At 40.5% G+C, this 20,908-nt stretch overlaps 3 protein-coding genes and 1 non-coding gene across 4 annotated transcripts; 3 read left to right on the top strand and 1 right to left on the bottom strand.

Moving 5' to 3' along the window:
• The first annotated feature begins 33 nt into the window (after positions 1 to 33).
• On the top strand, positions 34 to 4,952 carry pgrmc1 (progesterone receptor membrane component 1). Its single transcript, XM_018691580.2, has 3 exons — positions 34 to 403; positions 2,347 to 2,502; positions 3,064 to 4,952. The coding sequence occupies exons 1-3, from the start codon at positions 109 to 111 to the stop codon at positions 3,156 to 3,158; spliced, it is 546 nt and encodes a 181-aa protein (XP_018547096.1). The 5' UTR covers positions 34 to 108; the 3' UTR covers positions 3,159 to 4,952.
• Positions 4,953 to 5,500: 548 nt separating this feature from the next.
• Positions 5,501 to 5,611, bottom strand: trnal-caa (transfer RNA leucine (anticodon CAA)). The gene is made up of 2 exons: positions 5,574 to 5,611; positions 5,501 to 5,546 (listed from the first exon to the last, which is right to left on the bottom strand). It is a non-coding gene; the product is annotated as a tRNA-Leu (tRNA).
• A 172-nt stretch (positions 5,612 to 5,783) lies between these two features.
• Positions 5,784 to 8,807, top strand: LOC108893360 (cytochrome c oxidase subunit 7B, mitochondrial). The gene is made up of 3 exons (XM_018691332.2): positions 5,784 to 5,934; positions 7,414 to 7,526; positions 8,571 to 8,807. Exons 1-3 carry the CDS (start codon positions 5,799 to 5,801, stop codon positions 8,655 to 8,657), a joined length of 336 nt encoding a protein of 111 aa, XP_018546848.1. The 5' UTR covers positions 5,784 to 5,798; the 3' UTR covers positions 8,658 to 8,807.
• Positions 8,808 to 9,653: 846 nt separating this feature from the next.
• pgk1 (phosphoglycerate kinase 1) lies at positions 9,654 to 20,288 on the top strand. Its single transcript, XM_018691331.2, has 11 exons — positions 9,654 to 9,822; positions 12,010 to 12,060; positions 12,192 to 12,347; positions 12,440 to 12,584; positions 14,233 to 14,336; positions 14,744 to 14,863; positions 16,498 to 16,612; positions 18,454 to 18,633; positions 18,735 to 18,912; positions 19,111 to 19,209; positions 19,351 to 20,288. The coding sequence occupies exons 1-11, from the start codon at positions 9,758 to 9,760 to the stop codon at positions 19,389 to 19,391; spliced, it is 1,254 nt and encodes a 417-aa protein (XP_018546847.1). The 5' UTR covers positions 9,654 to 9,757; the 3' UTR covers positions 19,392 to 20,288.
• Positions 20,289 to 20,908: the final 620 nt, after the last annotated feature.

The following is a 20,908-nucleotide window of genomic DNA, read 5'->3' as shown; positions in this document are numbered from 1 at the left end:
GCCCATGAGGCTGCAGCAGGGATTGGTTCAGGATCCGAAGGCTCTACCGGTCCCACCCCACCCCAACTCACAAACACGCACCGGAGACAGAGGGAGAGAGAAGCAAACATGGCTGAACCAGAGGGAAGCGAGTTAACTTCTGGAGGCATTTTTCAGGAAATATTCACCTCTCCGCTGAACCTGACCCTGCTTAGCCTCTGCCTGTTCCTCTTGTACAAAATCTTCCGCGGGGACAAACCGCCCGAGCTCGGCGAGATGGAAAAACCGCTGCCCAAAATGAAAAAGAGAGATTTTACCCTGGCAGAGTTGAAGCCCTACGATGGACTGCAGAATCCGAGGATTCTCATGGCTGTCAACGGAAAAGTATTCGACGTGACCAGGGGGAAGAAGTTTTACGGGCCAGGTAACGTTACTTGTCCCGTTACCTAGTTAAGATGTTACCAACTGTTTCGTCACCCCTCAAGTGCTACCAACGTATCCCAACGTAACTATACCAACGACGGCTAGCATGAAGTGCCCGTGGTTTTGTGTAAAATTTCATTGACTGGTAACAGTTCACCGACAATATTATCATATGTGAGTCGTTATTTGGTATAATGTTCAAGTTGACTTTTCTACCTGGAAGTTAACGCCACGCCCCCTTTAGTTTGTTAACTGAGATCGCGTTTCATAACAGAAAGGCTGCGGTAGCCTTGAAACCAGAGATCGTCTATGCAAGAAGTGGAGTTACACCATAGTTAAAAAAAAATTAAATAAATAATAACAACTTAGCCGTCGATATGTTTTCACAAGTACAGCAGGAAAGTGGAACCCCTGTGTCCGAAATTCCTTCCAATTGACAATATAGTGCACTACATTTACTGTCCACCATTTTATGTGAATCATATGTAAATGTATTCATTACTCAAAAATTCCACATTGTAACGAAAAAAGTCACTCTCTATTCACACACTCACAGTGAGCGGCTCTACAGCTGTCAACAATGGGGCTAAAAATGTGAATTTGTTACGCAGTTGTCAATCATTTAGACTGATGGTTGAAGTGGGAGAGTATTGTACTGATCCATTGAATAAAAGATAGACATTCCTATGTTCCCACGGTCATATGTTCCCCAGATTTATATGGCATATAATGGGAACATTATCAAAGGGTCCCATGTTCCCCAATTCTACAGTATTCCTATTTCCTAGTATGTGCTCTCGCAGGGTCCTATGCTCCCAGCTCTATATAGCTCATAACCAGAAAAAATGTTCCCCAGTTCTGATTTCACTTAATATGACATGGGTTATTATGGGGTTTTCTGTTCCCCAGCACTGTCGCATTGCTCTTAATACATAGGTCCACACAGGGGACTTATGAAATGGGATAGGAGTTAGGGTAGTGTTTTGAAGCCATGTTCCAACTTAAAAACAGGATAGTATTTATTAAATATTTTAACTTGAAACAGGTTAAATTTTACTGAACTCAACAGGAAGGTTAATGTATGTTTACAGAATGTTGAACCTGTGACATTGTGTATGGGCAAAATGCTTATGTCCATCCACTCTGCAGTTATTATGTTACTATTAGCCTTTATCTGTCATTTTTTGCAGCAGTGTGGTTGCAACTTTATATGGTCTCCAGTTCTCTGAAATAAGAATCTGCTCTGTCACGCCACATTGTGATATTTCTGATAGCTGGAAACAGACACAGAGTTAGACTTCTCTGTTTTTATCTTATCTGAGTTTGTAACCTGTGTTGCCTGTAACCTCTGACCAACATTCGCTGTCATGCAAACCTTTTCAGAGCACTCCACACACCCCCTGAAATCCTCCATTGGTTTGCTGTTATTCAGGAATTTAGCTGATTTAAAAAATTTACTGCAGGCAGCAGGTTACACTGTCTGTGGTCATTCCTATGTTCCCATGGTCATTTGTTCACCAGATTTATATGGCATGTAATGGGAACATTATCAAAGGGTCCCATGTTCCCCAGTTCTACAGTATTCTTATTTCCTAGTATGTGCTCTTGCAGGGTCCTATGTTCCAAGCTCCAAGTCTATTTGGAGCTTGTAGCTTTGGAGCTACTAAAAACATCAGTAGTTTTTAGCAAACATGAGTAAATAATACATTAGTACTTTTAGTAGAATCAGTTCATTGTTATGTGAAAAATAAAGAATATCGCTGAACTTACTCCTTGAACAGATGCCAAGCTCAACAGCAGCCACTAGAAAGTGCCATGTAAAAAAGCTCACAATGATCAGTTTTCAATTGTTTGTAGCATTGTGCAGCTGCCATCATTTTTCCTGCTGTTATTATTGTGTTCACCTCACCATGTGCTCTCTCTGTATCATGTCGTGTCTTGCAGAGGGGCCGTATGGAGTGTTTGCAGGTAGAGATGCATCCAGAGGTCTGGCTACATTCTGCCTGGAGAAAGAGGCCCTGAAAGACGAACACGACGACCTGTCCGATCTGAACGCCATGCAGCAGGAGAGCCTCTCTGAGTGGGAGACTCAGTTCACCTGTGAGTGTATCAGATTTTGGAATCATGATTATGGTGGCCAGCAATATCACAGTATCTCTTTTTCCTGTTTATGTCTACGCTGTAAAGCACTTCATATTTTAGTTGTATAAATAAAATTATTTTATCATCCCTGCTTTACTTTGGACAGACCTGCTGCTGCTGTTTGGTTATGTTATGTATTTTGCACAACTTTTAGTGTAGTTAGTGTCACTGATATTGATTGATAAATCAATAATGAAGATATTCATAACTTTCAGCTATAGTTGCAACAAGTTAGATTTCATAGAGAACTCTTGATGGTCAATAAACAGATGGATGTTGCTGCTTTCTTCAAAAGTCAGACAATAAATTAAATATTTAACATTATCACTTAGTAGAGGAAAAATAATGTTACATTAATAAATTCCAGAAAAATGAAAGAGCTACAAAACATGATGAGAAGTCCTTGGCTGTTTCCACTGCACAGAGGGTCCCCGCTGTGTCCTTGAATATCTGTCTGAGAACTCTGTGTTCTTAGACTGTGATTCATTTGCTTATTCTCTTTATTTTCTACCATTACAGTTAAGTACGACTACGTCGGCAAGCTTCTGAAACCAGGAGAGGAGCCCACAGAGTACACAGATGATGAGGAAGGAAAAGACAAAAAGGCGGACTAGAAAATGAGAAGTGACCAAGAAGGAAAAATGATGATAGATGCCTTAATGTTTGTAATTTGATGCTGAGGGGCTCCTGTTAGAGCCACTCAGAGAAAGCTCCTCCATCTTCTATATGCATTCTAGTTCTTTTGGATCATCACAATCCTGGATTTTATACGCCATCTGAACTCCATTCACCTCCATTTATGCTATGTGAAGGTTAGATGGCATTAACAGTTAAATCTACTGTGTTCTGATGTAGAGTTTAGATCAGTTACTGTAAACTTAAACATTCGGTTGTTGTGGAGAATCAGGAACTTGGGAAAATCACAGACCAGTTCTGATGTTTTATGAAGTTGCTGATGTTAAATGTCCTGGAGATTGAGGCTAGTTGATAGACTAAAGAAGCAAATCAGCATTGTTCAGCTCACCTCACTAACAGCCCATCACATCAGTTTGATGATCCACAGCTCTGATGTACACTTTGTTAATATCGCTGCAGTTTTATTGCAGGTTGCACAGATTCCTTTCATCTAAGGTTTGGCCCAGCTCACTTTGAAATGAATTATCTCATGAAGTACTCTTGAAAAAATGTTGAACATCTGGATCACAAGGGCAGACTTAAAGGAAAATTCTGGTATTTTCTGGTATTCACCTAATATAACACCCAGATTAAAAAAAACAGAACAAAACTGAATTTTCCTTTAAGCCAGTGCAGGTAATTGGACCAAACACTGACGAGCTGAAGTCTTAAAGATGTCATCACATGAACGCTGCAAAAACAAATCTCTTTTCGCACTTTTCAATAAACTGCACCTAATTTTCACCAAACTGGCAGTTATATCCTTTTTGGCTTAAAGCTTTTATGACCATTATATAAGAGATGATATGTCCTGTGGTTTTGTTTTTGTTTTTATTTTGTCAGCTCTTCTCAGTAAAAGAGGAAGGTGATGTTCAGACATTTGTAACATTCCAACACATTAAATCTGCTGATCTGAACTGTCCTGTACATTTAAGCAATGCCTGATTTTCAGTGTTGATTTCTGTTGACAACCCTTTCTCCTAAACCTTTCCTTCAATTTTGTTCAGCGAGATTTATAATACTCACAGTGACGATCCAGGTTGTTGCATCCAGTGTTGTTTGATCACCCTGGAGAGGCTGTATTAATCTCATTGGTATAACATCATTAAAGCTGATTGACAGAACAGTAATTGAAAACAATTTTTATTAACTGATTAACCAGTTCAGTCATTTATCAAGTGAAAATATTGACCATTCTCTGGTTTCAGCTTCACAAATATAAGGATTTGCTGCCTTCATAAGTGTAAATTGAATTCCTTTTGGATTTTGGACTGTTGTTGGACTGGTCAAAACAAGTAATATGCAATGATTTTGTCAAAACAAAAAATAAAATAAAAAATGACTTAATATGATGCCGTCAATCACATGCAGTTGTGTTTTTAATGTTAAGGATTGTAGTTTATCACATGGTGCAGAGGAAAGTGTCAGGTGATAGGTGATAGTTTCTGATGACAGCTAGATAATGGATAAAAACTAATTAGATAATTTTTCAGTAATATTTTACAGTAGAAGTTGCAGCCCCAAGCTATAAAAGCATTCATTGTAGCAGTATTCTTCTTTGCTGTCATCATCCCTTTAAAAACTGGAGAGCTCGGCCACTTTCCATAAAAACAGATTAAATTAGGGAACGTTCTCAGTATATGTGTACATACATAAACTAAATGTCATGATACTGTCATACTGTTATAATCCTGAATTATATTTTGCTTTAATAAAGAAAACTACAAAATGAAGGCTTGCCAGTCTATTTATTTCAACAGCTTTACAAAATTTTAATGACCATGTTGTGACTTAGATTTGAATTTACGATTATGGGAAGTTTACAGTCAGTGAACTGACACGCTGCTTTCTATTTCATGAAAAAATGTACATATATATATATCCTGTCAATAAGAGACAATATGTACATAGTTCAAATTTACACGCCTTTTACAGTGAGTAACAAATGCAAATGGCGATTTGGTTGTATTGGATTAAGATGTTAAATGGTATCTAAATCATGTGTAATTGGATGCTTTATTTCTTTATTTTTCCACTAGATCACATTATTAAAGCATCTCCCTAGTTTTGTTTGGTTTGCAAATTGTTATTACCCAGCATTTACGTATGCAGATACAGTCATAAATCCTTTTGTGCGCGCAATATGATTAACATGTACACTGCGAAAATAGTTCACCTGGCTGACTAGTGATTTTACGGCCGTTTCTTTCTCTGATATAGATGTAAAGCAACTAAAGCACGAGAAGTCCTTGGCTGATAAAAGCAACGACAAAAAGGTATGTGTCAGAAGTGGGATTCGAACCCACGCCTCCATTCGGAGACCAGAAGTCCCGTTTATGCGGAAGGAGCTTATCCTTGAGTCTGGCGCCTTAGACCACTCGGCCATCCTGACACGGTACCTCATGATGTTTTCAAATCATTTTTATTTTAAACAGTCCCACCACAAATCCATTCAGAAGGTATATATGTTGTTATCTTTCTTGAATGCATAACCACGAATCCATTTGTTGTGTGTTTATCTTACTAAATATGAGTATTTGGCTTTCATTTACGCACTTAACGACTAGTTTTTTCGGCGCATGCTCAAACCGTTAATCGTAATATCCGCTGTGTCTACGTGCGGCGGCCATATTTCTCTTCCGTTCTTCAAGGGTACTGAAGACACCAGACTACGCAACATGTACCGGTTTGCTAGAGCTGCATTTAACGTTACCGGTAAGCAAACTGGGTTTTCATAGAAATAAATGTTGTGTGTATGTATTTGGGCCTGACGGTAGTTTTATATCGGTCGAGCACAAGTTTGACCGGCCTCTGTTTGGTCGGTGACCGCGGTCGGCGTGCTAACAGCCTACTGTTAGCCAGCTAACTAGCACCTTCCCAAAGAAGTCATGTCTTAAAACACAATTCTTTGTGTAATTAACTGCATTAAATTATCTTCTGTAAATTAAACTAGTTAATGAGTTTGAATTGGCCTTTTTAATGGGCTATTTGTTTCTTCGACCGGTAATTTGTCCGACACTCTGACCTGTAAAAGTTAAGATAAAATGAGCTAACTTGTTTGTAATATTTATTTTCTTTTCAAGTAGTTATGGAAATAAGTATACGTTATGGGAAATATTAGGCTACTGTACACTGTCTAGATGATGCCCATGAAATCAGATTGTGTAGTATAGAAAGGGCAAATAAGGACAGTCAGTAACCTGTCAGTAACCATTTTGAAAAGATTAGGATGTTGTTATAATTATTGGCTTACAGTGTTTTCAGACAACACTTACGTGTCACCAATCATTATTCAAAATAGAGCTTTAGTATGAAAAAAAAAGATAGGATGGTTCACTTCCTCGATTGGAAATGTTACCTTTTGTGGAAAAGGAATGCAATGACTACTTTCAATTCAAAGATATTCGGTTTACAATGATGTAAAACAAAGAAAAGCAACAAACGTGTAGCAGATACTAAAACCATTACCAGAATAATTTTAGATTAAGTTTCCACCGATCAACTAGTCATTACAGCTCTGAACTAATGAGAGTATGACTTGCACAGAGATCCATTTACATCTTTTGGCCCCAGTTAATCTCAAACCAGAAATTCTAGTGGTTGGTGATATCTGATCATAGTTTAATTCAGCCCTGTAATGTCATTGCTTTCTGTGTACAGGATGTCTCAATATAAAATGGATCATACAAGGACATGCCGTATCCACATCATGACTTGCTGTTTGCATCTATAGAATATTTTTTATTATTGGTTAATCTACTCAATCTTTTCTTGATTTAGTCATAAATAATTAAAGTTTTAAAAACAGATGAACAGATGGAGACAAATAAAGCTGCAGCTGAGGATGATTTTCACTGTGCATGAATGTCTGGATTAGTAATAGTTTAGTTTAGACTAATTGATTACGTGACTGAACGTTTTGTCTAGGAAAAAAAATGAATGACAGTCCTGATTAGAATATTCAGCAGAATGTCTCACCATGAGTTTCTGTCTTTGTTCTCACTGCTGCTTATTACCCCATTCTACTTTTATTATTAAGATTATTCTCAGCTACATACAAACCTTAGGGATAGGCTCTAATAGGAAACCCCTAAAATGCTTGACAGTGTGAAGTCCTAAATAATAAAAGTTGGTAATAGTGCAGTGTATAAATGCCGGTCATTACTATGAAGACTGTGTTTTGTTGTTGTCCAGGTCAGGCTGTGCGGCAGGTGAGACATGGGTCCACCGGTGCAGAGTTCCACGCCAAGTACGGCAACGGCCTGCTGGTCAGCGGAGGTGTCTTCTGCACGGCTGTGTGGGCATATGTAAGTAGTGCTGTTGTGTTGGTGTATTTGAGTGTGACCTGAGTAGATGGCTTGCTCACAAAGTGGTATATAGAGCAACATAAATGCAGGTTAAATAGTAGTTGTATTTTCAAGCAAGGATAAATGAATGCTACACAGGTCCCCAGGGTTTCAGTGCAGGAGGAGAGTGAAGTTGGGGTGTGGGCAGGTTAGTCCCAAAACATATGTGCATAAAAGTGCAGTGTCAGTTATTATAATGCAGTGAGGACAGTACAGGTGCCGAAATATAGTCAACAAGAAAATATGCCAACAATAGATGCATAACTCAGACTCCACCTCTCCATTGACACCCTACACATCTATACAAAACATCTATACTCTGTATCTCATATTACAATCACCGGCACAAAATATATCAGACACTTATGTCCATAGTTAGGTTGGTTATTTTCCATTGCTGTCATCACTTTTTAGTATAAACAATACATTAAGTGACTGGCTTTCCAAATATTTTATAATCTGGCTTCATATTTCCATAAAAAGTCTGTTATCTGTTTTGCAGCAAACAACAGAATTTTCATTGCCAAGCAGTAAGAAAAAGTTAAAACTCCTTCAGAAACAGTGCAGCTTTTCTGTTAAGTGTTTAATGAAGCGATTTAGGTGTTAAGAATACCAATAAATGTAAGAATAGAGAAATGCTACTGCACCTTTTGACCTCTGTTGTCCTTTGATAAAAAGATTATGAGAGATGGGTGTCCACTCTCAACAAATGACACCAGACATTATTTGCCAAATGATGTTTGTTTGGATAACTGTCCCTGAACAGCAGCTGTTAATTGTGACCACTAGATGGCGATCTGAGTATGCTTACGGCCATATTACACATTAATCTGCACAGAGGGTGACAGTCTTTGGCTTAACTTTTGGTGTGAAATTGGATTTAAATTTGAATTTCTTTGTATTGCTTGTCTTAAGAGTCTAAAATTTGTGAGGAACACTGTAATTTCTCAGCAAATATAAAAGGGTTGTTTTGCTTAAAATGATAAGTTTCTTCTCTTTATGCAGGTGCTGACTCAAACTGGCCTCACCTGGAATTTGTCACCAGTTGGAAAGGTCATGCCCAAAGAATGGAGAGAGGCTGAAGAGGAGTGAAGAGCCACCATGACAGACCTGTGTTTAACCCAATTAACTTTCTGGTTGTACAGATGAATAATAAATACCAGTGTGTTCAGACAGTGAATGCCTGTGCTTATTCCAACATGTTTCTTTGTCCAAATAAATTAAATGTGATTCTACTGACAATTGTTTCTTCTTTTAAGCTGTGAGTTCTGCATACAGTAGCTAGCGTTACCTATCACCACTGTCTCCCCAGCAGTCCGAAAGTTTAATGTAAATAGAGGTGAATCAAGCTGGCAACCCATGATGTCAATTTATATTTAAAATGCACCGTTCAATTAAAGAGACTGAAGTTTTCTTAACTTTACTAAGTTACAATTCTACCAAGAGCTGTTCTCTTTTATGTATGTTTATCATCACAGTTTAAGTAAATGACAGCACTTCTTTTTTCATATACCTTTTATTTTTAAACATATAATTGTGTTTGTGTTCAATTCTCTGTATAAAACACAAAGTCACTGCTCTGGAACATGCTGTCCGCCTTGGTGAGATGGTTGATGCACTTTCACTTTTATTGAGGGCAATTCTTGTGGCCAGAGTTTGAAAACACTGCAAAACAAACGTGAAATTATTAATATTGCAGGAGACTGTTGCATGGATAAGTTTCCCATTTACTGGGTGAAGAAAGTATTCAAATCTTGTACCCAGCAGTACTATCTCAGTGTAAAAATACTCTTGCAAACACAAAGCTATGCATTAGAAATGTTAGGCATAGAGCTGAAACAGTTACTCAATTAATTATTTGTTTGACATAAATAATATTAAATCACACCAGGAAGGGATCTCTTACTGGCCGTTTTTTTTTTTTTTTTTTTTTTTTAATGGACCGATTTGCAATATCGTGGAACGGTGTGTACGTCAGAGAACAGACAGAAACAAAATCCAATCAAATGCAAGGATATCATTCCGCTGTAGCCAATCACCTGTGGGGGAGCGCCTGCTGCCCCGCCCATCAGTGCCCCTCCGCGCTGCACTAAGGTCACTGCTGTCATTCGGTTTCTTACCAGCCGACAGCCGAAAGAGGCGGAGGAGACCCAGCGAGGAAGGTGCAAGAAAGAACCAGCAAAACCAGCAATATGTCTCTGTCTACCAAACTCACCCTGGACAAGGTGGACGTCAAGGGGAAGCGGGTCATTATGAGGTGAGCGTTTATCGCCTAACTGCTAGCTTGTGGTACCGACGCAGCTAATCGGAAATGAGATTATTTGACGTCAGGTAACTGACATTTTAGGGCTCAAACACATCGTTCCTGCGGTAACAGACTGTTTAGTTTTCCCACACCGCTGATGTGAAGACACAAAAGTGATGGTTAACAACGTCCGAGTCAGTTCAGACCAATGAAACGAGGAGGGCAGGAAGTGAACTTGTTGCTTGTCACGTTTTCCATCCATGTTACGTGCCAGTGAGGAGATGCTGCATGGATGTAACCGACTGCATCACTGCATGCAGTGTGAGTCAGCCCATCACCTAACATCAGCCCCTTACATTAGATTAACATCACGGCAATAATCTAGCCTCCCATGGCGCAATAAGACTCAATACATTTGTCTGACACTGAATTGATAATCTAAAGATGTTCAGTGGTCGTTCAGGTATTCTTTATAGAGACACTGGCAACAGAAGTGCACTTGAAACTGATACCACGTGTGGAAATGTCAGAGGGCCACAGCTCAGCCTGGTGTTGTAACTACAAGCAGCATAGGACAAGGTTCACCGGCGGCAGCAGCCCCCAGCCACCACTGCTCAGTGTTAACAGGTCAAATTCATGTTTAGTTAGTCTCAGTTCATATGTAGTTAGTCTCAGTATGGACTAGCAGTGTGCACCCTGATTTACCTCATATCACTCCCAGGGCCTGTCATAGCAGGCCCAGGGTGTGATATGCTGAATGTATTAGATCTATGAACTTCCAGCTGTAGACAGTGAAGGGGAGGTGCTATATGAGCTTCTGGACCAGAATTTAAAAAGAAGGAAGGCGGAACGTTGCTGTAGTGAGCCGGCAGTGCCGGACAGAAATCTGTCTGGCAGAAAACCAGCACGGGACAGCACTCTTGGTTTGTCAGAGTTACAGTTAAACAAACACTTCTTAACTCACCCACTAAGCTTATTTCTGACTCTGGGAAATGTCTCCTGTCCTGTGTTTGTGTAAATGATATAACCAAACCTTCAATGAGTTGCAGGTCCACACCAATGAGGAACAGAGGTAATAATTAAAGAGCATAAAACTACTACAGTTGGTTAATAGCTGAGCGTTATCTGTGCACAAGAGCTGCTGAGCTGCTGACTGTTGGGTTTTATACTAAGACAATGGATAGATGTTATTAAGTCAGTGCATGCAGGCTGGTCATGTGTTTCAGTGCATCAGGTCCTCAGACAGAGAGAGGAGGAGGGAGGTGGTTATGTAACAGACTGGAGTACGAGGGATGCAGCATGTTCACATGAGCTGCCAGTGTGCATCACTGCAGGACTGGATGTGTGACCAAATCAGTGGGCAGAGCTATAAAATAAAAGCCTTTCAGCTAATGGAGTGGTCTCAAAATATTTGTGTTGAGTTACTGGCAGCAGTGAGCTGTTTATAGTTGAGTTCTTGTTTCATATAATATCCCTGATTGACCACTCTACTCACATGCATAATAACAATTAGAGACTGAATTTCCTAGTCTCAAAGAGAAAAATGAATCCAGTCCAGATGAGGCTTTCTTGGTCACAGTTCTTAAAAAAATCCAATACCGTGTCTGTGTGTCAAGTTTGTTTGTAAAAATGTATAAAATTATGCTCAGATTTTTTCAACCTTGCAAATATCAGTATCACTATTGGCCTTAAAAGTCCAGCATCAGTCAGACTGTAATAGAAACAGTGATATTATTCCAAAACTGAAATGGCAGTCAGACCTGAGCTGTACCTCAGCTCACCTGTAGGCAGATGTGGAATACTTGACATCTTGTGGATCCTATCACACGGACTGAAATCACTCCTGTCGCGTCAAAAACAGAGCAATAGATCTCAACAAGCTGTACCACTAAATTATACATCTTCCAGCTTCTTAGTATATTTGGTTTATCAGACTGGGAACCATTGAAGTTTTTATACTATACCATAACACAGTTCAGAAACAAAACAGGTTTGTTGTTTAGGCGAGTGACATGTGTCTCTTGTCAACTGGAAACCCCTCACCATATACTGGTGTTAACACTTGTTTTATTCATAACTGAAAAATATCAGACGTGGGTTTTACAAAAGAGAAACACAGGAAATCACAAAAACGTCCTTAATGCACTACACTTCTCATTAGTCAGTTTCTCTCTTATAACTAAGTTTGTTCTCTTTCAGGGTTGACTTCAATGTTCCCATGAAGGACAAGCAGATCACAAATAACCAGAGGTAAAGTCCATCTCATTGTAAAAATTAAGTAGATCACTGTATGATTTAAAAAATGATTTATATTGGCAGCAAAGTACGCAATTAAGGTGGAAGGATGGCTTTGCTGAACTCTTACGCTTGTTGATTTTCAGGATCAAGGCGGCCGTTCCCAGCATCCAACACTGCCTGGACAATGGGGCCAAGTCCGTCGTGCTGATGAGCCACCTGGGCCGTCCTGATGGAAACTTCATGCCTGAGAAATACTCCCTGGAGCCCGTTGCTGCTGAGCTCAAGACCCTGCTGGGAAAGTGAGTTGATGGACTGAATAACTGGTGTTCTACTCTTTTCCTCCTTTATTTCTTTCAAAAATCATCCTCACTGGTCCTCTGCGCCTCTGCAGGAATGTCACCTTCCTGAAGGACTGTGTAGGTCCGGAGGTGGAGGCAGCCTGTGCTGACCCTGCCGCCGGATCCGTCATCCTGCTGGAGAACCTCCGCTTCCATGTCGCTGAGGAGGGAAAGGGCAAGGACACCGCCGGAAACAAGGTGAGTCTCCCAGCAGTCTTGTCTGTTGAGATAGAGGACACAGTTACTGTTTAGGATACAAGCAAGGATACATCTTTTTAACACTTGTATTCCTTGAATATTACAGTTTATTCAGTCTCACACCAATACATGATCATTGAAGTTTTCTGTTTGGTTTAGGGCCAGATATTTAACTTGGTTCACCACCTATATTATTATCATCCTGGTCTCTCAATCATCCTCTTGTGTGGAGAGGGAACACACCTATCTGAAACACACTCCTGCAGAATTTCTCACTGCTGGGTCACCTGCAGGAAAATGCACAGTCACTCCAGCTGCAGCGTCCCTCTGAAAGAGCTGCATCACTGTCTCATGATGTCATGGTCAGCAGCACTGCAGTGTCTGCTTGGATTCAGCTCAACCTGTGTTGTCTGTCACATCATCAGCTTTTTAAAATTTGAAGTTTGAACATTACACAGACTTAGTGTCAGCTGTAAAGAGCCAGATCACAGCTCTGTCTATTTTAGTCTTCATACCCCCTGGAGCCAATGAGGGAGGGACTTTGATATCTGAAAGATGACCATAATCCCCTGCTTTATGCTGAGATGCAGATGGTCTGATATAAAAAGACCCAGACTTTGTATAAATCCTGATCCTGGGGCCTGCAGCAATCTTGTCCTGCTGACATTTATGCTGAAGGTCAGTGGGCTGTCCTGGCTGGATCTGTTGCTTTTCCTGTCCTGAGAGGCCTGGCTGGTATGCAGCCTGCGTGGGTTAGTTTCTACTGTACTTCTGTACTGTACCACACAGGGACCTTTGATTTTTGTTTTTTATTTAATTATAAAAACATTTCTCAGTGACAGAGAGCTAAAACAATCTCACTGTTTGAGTTGATATGCACAAGCATTGTATCCTCTCTAACTGGTTTTTGGGGGAAAGTTATAACACTGCAGTAACTTGTCACTGGTTTTAAGAGCATTATCATGTCATGTGGACTCAAGAGGGAAATGCAGGAGGCAGTGACCTGACTGTGCTCATGTCTGACATTTGAACGACACTGAAGAGCTCTCTTGACCTTTCTCTGCCCTCCAGTCTCACAGTCATGGCCTTTGCCTGTTAAAGTGCAGCAGAAAACTGATCCACAATGCACTGACTGAACAGTGATGGTGAAGTTAGTTCATATACACTGCAGCCCAGTAACAGCAGAATGCAAAACAGCAGGAATCTCATGTGCGCCATGCACTATTTGGCTCCATGCTATCAAAAGGTATTAACCTAATACTCCTGTTAGCAGCAGCTGCGATTGGTTTAGAGAGAAAAACTAAGGGGGGGAAAATGCTTTGAATGTTGTACCAGGATGATAATGCAACAGGTGCAGCAGCTGCTCACAACATTTGAATTAATACAACAAATAATGCCTGAATTTTGTCCAGTGTTATTAAAATAAAATAAAATATTCCTTTGTGTTTAGAATGAATTAATACTTTGAAGCCTTTAAAAAAAGAGCCTGCTTAGAAATCATATGCATATCCAATTATATTAGAGCAGTCTTTGAGCAAATATTAAGTAATCCTCTGTGATGGATCTGTGGGTGAAATAGAGACTGATTCAGGTTTCTTCTTTCTGTGTTCTTGTTTTCTAACTCTGTCCTGTCTTTTCTGTCCCTCAGACCAAGGCCTCCCAGGGAGAGATCGACTCCTTCAGAGCATCTCTGTCTAAACTGGGAGACGTTTACATCAACGATGCTTTCGGCACGGCTCACAGAGCTCACAGGTGAGCAGGGCCAGGCTGTCCGGGTACAGTGGTGATTAATGGACGACATTAGCAGTGATATCTGTCTCACATTTTATGTATGCATATTTTTTCTAGCCTGTTGTAGACAGGAACATTAGTAATAACATTTTTTAATTTGATTTAAGCAAAAACTGGCTGTGAAATTTGTGTTTGTTATATACTGCTGTTAAGTGCTGACAAAAATGTGACAACAGTGTCTGAATGAAATGAATGAACATTTAAATAAATTCCAGGCCCCATCACCCCTGTGCATTGGCCAACAGTTAAACAGGTGTTACACTGCATTTTATGTGGTATTAAAATGAAGCTGGTTAACTCAGCAGAATCCCATCCCTGGATATGATAATATCTTAACGACTGCTCCTCCTCCTCTTCCTCTCTCACAGCTCCATGGTGGGAGTGAATCTGCCTCAGAAGGCAGCTGGTTTCCTGATGAAGAAGGAGCTCGACTACTTTGCCATGGCTCTGGAGAAACCTCAGAGGCCCTTCTTAGCTATCCTCGGAGGGTGAGAAACAGTTTGTTCCTGTCAACAGATCATCATGTTTGAACATGTTTAGTGGATGATCAGACTGAAAACAGCCCTACATTAAAACAATACAAGGGGCTGCATTCCTGACTGTGTTTTGCAAAGGTACCAGAGAAACATGAAGTACAATCCAGGAAGTCCATTTGGAGTAAAAGATTCATGCATTTAAAAAATTCTTAAATTCTTGTTTGTAAGACAGTTGTAAAGTGATTAAGAGAAATATGCCACTCACATTATAAGGCTAATCTTCCAGGAATATTCACTTGTAGGTATTTGACCGTCCACCACAGTTGACATAGTTGTAGATAACTGCTACAGTCTTTTTTGCCAGTCCACCAAACGTCCACTGGAAACGTTTCAGGAGTGGAGCATCTGTTCTTCACAGCAGTATTTATTATGTAGTTAAGCGATGAATAGATGTTTTCAGCTCGTTTACAAGCTTTGTGGCTTCATGTGAATGTGACAGCCGTTTGTGTCTCTAACTTTCTCAGTCACTCGTTCATGAGCCATGATCGTATTTCACATCTAACATCAATGACTGAAAAATGTACAAATGAGAAGATTTTTATTGTTACTTTGGGACTGTACAGTTTATATTGTAATCAGCGTTTTCCTCTCCCTCTCCTGCCATTGAGGTATCCTCACACAGCAGCCTCTTTTTAAAATGCCCAGGTGACCATCCAGGAATAGAGACTATAAGCTCATTATGTAATCTGTAGTGTCACAGTGCACTGCTTTCTTCAAGACACTGCTCAGTGCGTAGTGTGCAGATAGTAAGCAGGCAGAGATGAGAAGTCATACAGTACATACTAGTATAGTTTTATTTGTTGGTTAACTCTCTTCACGGTTATTTCAGAAATATTTTCAGTGTTGTTTAGTTGATCATATGATTTAAAGTTACGCTACAGTTGCACATAGAAGTCACTCTGAATAGTAATAGACGAGCAAAACTTTTCGTACATGTTTAATTTGTTTTCCCATACACACATCACTGATAACTTTTATTTTTATGTCATCTAAAAATACAAAGATGTATATTTACATAAAACTACTACCAATGATTGTCATCAAGCTGGACTACAGTAATCACTCTATTTGCCCAAACACAGGAAAGGAAATTAGCAACATCATCCTCTTTCTTTTGATATTACACAAGTTCAATGACAAATGTCATTATATGCTTGTAATTAACAATGAGAAGGTCAGCAGGCAGTGAAAATGTTAGAAATACAGTAAAAGCAGCCAAATGTTGCCAGTTGAGTAATGAGTTCACTACAAACACCTGAACCCACCGTGAGCTGTCAGAGCACTACTTCCTGTGTCTCTGTGGTGCAGCATGTGGTTTTATGATTGTTGGGTCATCGTTTCCTGTGTTAGCCCAACTTGTGGCGCCACAGTTGGATGAATAGTTCAACCGAGCTGCCATTGGCCACATGTGGGATTTGGCCTCGTGTCAGAGTCCGTTTTAGCCCGAGTGCATTGTGCAACTGTCACATCCGCTCAGTGTCGAGCAGTGCAACCAATCACCATTTTCCAGTTCACAAAGATCCACCTCCTCTACATGTGTGTTTCTTATCCATACTGATGTGGTCCGCCTCTCCTCTGTGTTTCAGAGCGAAGGTGAAAGATAAGATCCAGCTGATCAACAACATGTTGGATAAGGTCGATGAGATGATCATCGGTGGTGGCATGGCCTTCACCTTCCTCAAAGTCCTCAACAACATGGAGGTGAGGACGTCTGCGAGTAGTTTACAGTGGGTTTTTAGAGGATTTTCCCTGAGAACTGCTGCTGCTGAAAAAGATGAAAGCAGTGAGAGTGAACCAGAGCAGTAAAGCCGAAGGCTCAATACAAGAACATTAACAGCAGTTTTAATTATGTTTAAATGTTTACATATAATATTTCTTTTTCTGTGACAGTAAAAATGTCTCTAGAATGAACCATATGACAAAAAAAATTATTAGCATTTAATTTCAGGTGTTTCACAAGTTCATTGTCTTCACCACTCAACATGCTCTTTTCACAGAGCTGCTGGATTCGCTGTTGAATGTTCGTGGAGTTGAATCAGACTTGTGAAACTGCTTTGTGTTGTTAGCGTCACAGCAGAGATTGAGTATCTCATGACCCAAGTTTGACCTCGAAACAAAAGCTGTTTTTTTTTTTTTCCCAAATGTCTTTGCTAAAGGGTCACGATTTTCTCACATCCCTCTTGTCTAGCCATACAGATTTTTGTTTTATTTGTCTTCAGTCCACTGCCACTTTAATACAATACTCAGATGCTGAAAAGTTACATTTAAGCAATTTAACAGCTTCTGTTTCCGGTAACCATGCCCGCATAGTTTGGCGTGATGATTTGACCTGTGCACCAACACGGTCGTCAGCTGCAGCAGCAGCGGCTGTGAGATGCAGCTCATGGTGGATGTTTAGGAACTTTAAAGCCCTTTGCCACAGTTAGTTTCAAAACTCTTGAACGCACAGACATGATAAACACATTTTTAGATTCAGTGTGATTCATTATCTCTAATTTCCACCACATATAAATGTCCATAAGTCTGCCTGGTGATCATAGAGAAAAAGACTGAGAATTTAAGTAATCCAGTGATTCTTTGGTATGCAAACTGGTAATAGTTAATTTAACATGCTTTAAATAGGGCCAATTTTCCAAATTGTAACCAAATACAGACTAAATAATACAGAGATACAGTTGCAGCCCACAGCTGACTAACCAACTCTGTCTCCATCCCACAAAGCATTATTGGAACTGCAGTTGCAAAACTTTAGACCGTTATGAAATGACCATATTTTCTGACCTTACTGAAGCTCAAATCTGTGAGCACCACAAACTAAACTCCACTCACTTCCATTGTATTGGGGAACAGGTGGAAATCTCAGACTGATATCTCAAATTATGGACAAAAGAACAAGACTATCTACGTGGCTAGATACCACCATGGGGATGTGGGAAAATATGTTCTTTTGCAGTTTGGGTGAACTCACCCTTTAAACAAAGGGCGAGTTATTTTCAAAAAATTTTTGTCAAAGGTCACATTTTGGTTATGAACGTGATTCTCAGTCTCTGCTCTGACGCTAACAAAACAAAGCAGTTTCACAAGTCTGTTTGAACACCACCAACGTTCAATACCCCAGATCTGCTCCAGCATCAACAAACCTTTTATCTCTCAGTGAAGAACCGTGACCATTGGACCTTAGGACTTCTAGCTGGTGGAAGTTGTCACTGTTTTATTGATTAATGAGCCCTCCCTCTTTGAGATGAAATGTGATTGGTTAGTTTTAATTTTACTCCAGAATGTAGTAATTCTATTAGTAAGGCCTTTCAGAAAATTATAGAGGGTCAACCAGCCACAGAGCTCCATGACAGGTATTTGGCCTAGGAACAAGTTGCACCTGATTGGGCGAGACACATCAGAATTTGTTTTCTTCTCTGAGCCTCAAAATCATGTTGGAAAGGTTATTTGTGACTTTTGACAATTTAGATTTTATGTTGGACGTAAGTCTGCGGTTTGTTGTTCATTGACTTCTTATTTTCCTTCCTTCCTCTCGCCTTTGCCAGATTGGTACGTCCCTGTTCGACGAGGAGGGGGCCGGCATCGTCAAAGACCTGATGGCCAAAGCCGAGAAGAACGGCGTCAAGATCACGCTTCCTGTCGACTTCATCACCGCCGACAAGTTTGATGAGAAAGCCGCCACCGGCACTGCGACCGTCGCTGCTGGCATCCCCACCGGCTGGATGGTGAGAAAAGAAGATTTATCCGTGTCAAACTCAAGTCCAAAAGAATTGATGTGAAGTATTTTTCTTCTGTTTTGATAATAATTTTCTCCTCTCCTCCTCAGGGTTTGGACTGTGGACCAGAGAGCTCTAAGGCCTATGCCGAAGCCGTGGGCAGAGCCAAGCAGATCGTGTGGAACGGCCCAGTCGGTGTGTTTGAGTGGGACAACTTTGCCAAAGGGACAAAGAACCTGATGGACAAAGTGGTCGAGGTGACCAAACAAGGGTGCATCACAATCATCGGTAAGAAAGACGAGAGGGTTATGCTACGTAGTCCAGAGCGCTGCAGCATTAAATGAACCCAAGTGTGGGACTGCAGAGTTTAACCTGTAATACATTTTTGTATTTTTGACCTTATACAAAATGTGTGTCTTTTCACAGCTTTTGAGGTTTTGAAATAAACCTTTTAATCACGTATGAATGATATGTGTTTGTGTCCAGGTGGGGGCGACACTGCCACCTGCTGCGCCAAGTGGAACACAGAAGACAAGGTCAGCCACGTGAGCACAGGAGGCGGTGCCAGTCTGGAGCTGCTGGAGGGTGAGTGACAGAAAAACATGATGCTCATTCACAGGACGATGAAGAACAAATACAAACTTTGGCCTTTAAATTGTTTCAGACTTGCACTGAAGCTTGATGATGATGATGCTGACTGGGTGTTCACTCTCTCTGTGTCTTCAGGTAAAGTCCTGCCCGGTGTGGACGCCCTCAGCAGTGCCTAAACTTCCCATCAGCCCACTGGTGTGTGTGGGTGTGTGTGAGTGAGTGTATGAGAGGTGGGTAGCTACTCAGCCAGACTCCTGTTTACTAAAAAAAAATTAAAAAAAACCCACACCTGCTTTATCAGCCATTTCATCATGTATTCAGGCTTTGTTTTGCCAGCTGTGGGGAATAATTTCCTATCCCTCAGTTCTATCGATGGTGTCCGTAACACAAAGAGCTCTCTGCCTTATTTTAACACACTGATGAAACACCTCAAGTCAAACTGCTGGAAATAGGAGTCATTACTTGACATTGATGACTGCTGTTAGAGAATTAAAACCTGTTAAGACTAAAAGAAAGATCAAATGGCTCATTATGGTGGAAGATGTTTTTTGCTCAGGTGATAAATTTACCTGTTGATCTCTTGAATGGACAACTGAAACACCGGAGACACTCTCCACAGCGTTACCATCACCTGAATTTGGGTCTAAACAGCAGCATTCTTCTTTGCTTCTCCGCTCGTTTCCTCTCGGATTCATCGAGATCTCTGCTGTTTCTTTGGAAAATCACGAGAGGAGTCGACAGTGTTTGCCCCCAACAAACTCAAACACTGGCTCTTGTGTGTGTGAATGTGCGTATTGCTGCGTCACTTTTCCATAGCCGCCCTGAAACGTCACTGCACCCCCCTCAACAGTGTGTATACATACAGTACATATATATATATATATATATATAGAAACGGTTATTCTGTGCGTGTGTGTACCCTAGAGGTTATATTTCCTATCTGTTTACACTAACGTCGGCTCTGGTCATCTGTCTTCTCTGGATGTTGGTTTCTGAGCAGTGTCAGACTGAGGTATGGTGTTGATCTCAGTCGATCTGTTCAGGTTAATAAAACCGTCTCTGTGTAAAACTTTTCTCTGACTGTTTCCTCGCTGTGCAGCTACAGGTAGGATAACCCATGATGTAACTGTGTCACAGTACATCTTATTCTGTGATTTGTCTTTGCTTGCAAGACATGGATGCAGTGAAATTTCCTTTGATGTGGTTGATGGTTCTGGAGCAGTCTTAAGCATTTAAGTGTGCACTGGAGGACCAGCAGGTAGCAGACAAGCATGTCCCACAAACGTAATGTGTATGTAACCCACACTTAGCTCAGTACTGCCTCAGTGCAGTGACAAAGCACGTAAATCTGGGCTCATTATATATGCAGCCGCTGCTCTTTTAATACATGCATTGCCTCTTCAAATAACTGAGTCAACAAGTAAACGTGCAATAACATAGACTGTGTGATATAAATATGATTGATATGACGTTTAGTAGCCACTCTCTGAGCTCTGAAGCATGAGAAGTCTGTGCGAAACCAACAACAATGCTGCTTCCAGGTGGTCACTGAGACCTACTCACAATCAGACAGCTGTTGTGGGTTATTTCCCTTGTTGTGCCTATATTTTTAGAATAATAAAATGACAGCTTTTCAAATCATATTTTGATGGCAGTGAGTTAATACTAAGAAATCTAATTGGCTCACCAAAAA

This window comes from Lates calcarifer, linkage group LG20 (genome assembly GCF_001640805.2).
Source record: "Lates calcarifer isolate ASB-BC8 linkage group LG20, TLL_Latcal_v3, whole genome shotgun sequence".
Lineage (NCBI taxonomy): Eukaryota > Metazoa > Chordata > Actinopteri > Centropomidae > Lates > Lates calcarifer.
Note: the sequence above shows the minus strand (reverse complement) of the source record. Positions and strands in the feature narration are given on the sequence as shown.

What these genes read in the sequence shown, in the direction of transcription:
- LOC108893360 (XM_018691332.2), top strand. Translation starts at nt 5,799, where the DNA reads ATGCTCAAACCGTTAATCGTAATATCCGCTGTGTCTACGTGCGGCGGC. An exon ending in AGCTGCATTTAACGTTACCG is followed by an intron (nt 5,935 to 7,413) that starts GTAAGCAAACTG and finishes GTTGTTGTCCAG; the next exon opens with GTCAGGCTGTGCGGCAGGTG. An exon ending in GCACGGCTGTGTGGGCATAT is followed by an intron (nt 7,527 to 8,570) that starts GTAAGTAGTGCT and finishes CTCTTTATGCAG; the next exon opens with GTGCTGACTCAAACTGGCCT.
- pgk1 (XM_018691331.2), top strand. Translation starts at nt 9,758, where the DNA reads ATGTCTCTGTCTACCAAACTCACCCTGGACAAGGTGGACGTCAAGGGG. An exon ending in CAGATCACAAATAACCAGAG is followed by an intron (nt 12,061 to 12,191) that starts GTAAAGTCCATC and finishes GTTGATTTTCAG; the next exon opens with GATCAAGGCGGCCGTTCCCA. An exon ending in TTCTTAGCTATCCTCGGAGG is followed by an intron (nt 14,864 to 16,497) that starts GTGAGAAACAGT and finishes TCTGTGTTTCAG; the next exon opens with AGCGAAGGTGAAAGATAAGA.
- pgrmc1 (XM_018691580.2), top strand. Translation starts at nt 109, where the DNA reads ATGGCTGAACCAGAGGGAAGCGAGTTAACTTCTGGAGGCATTTTTCAG. An exon ending in GAAGAAGTTTTACGGGCCAG is followed by an intron (nt 404 to 2,346) that starts GTAACGTTACTT and finishes CGTGTCTTGCAG; the next exon opens with AGGGGCCGTATGGAGTGTTT. An exon ending in GTGGGAGACTCAGTTCACCT is followed by an intron (nt 2,503 to 3,063) that starts GTGAGTGTATCA and finishes CTACCATTACAG; the next exon opens with TTAAGTACGACTACGTCGGC.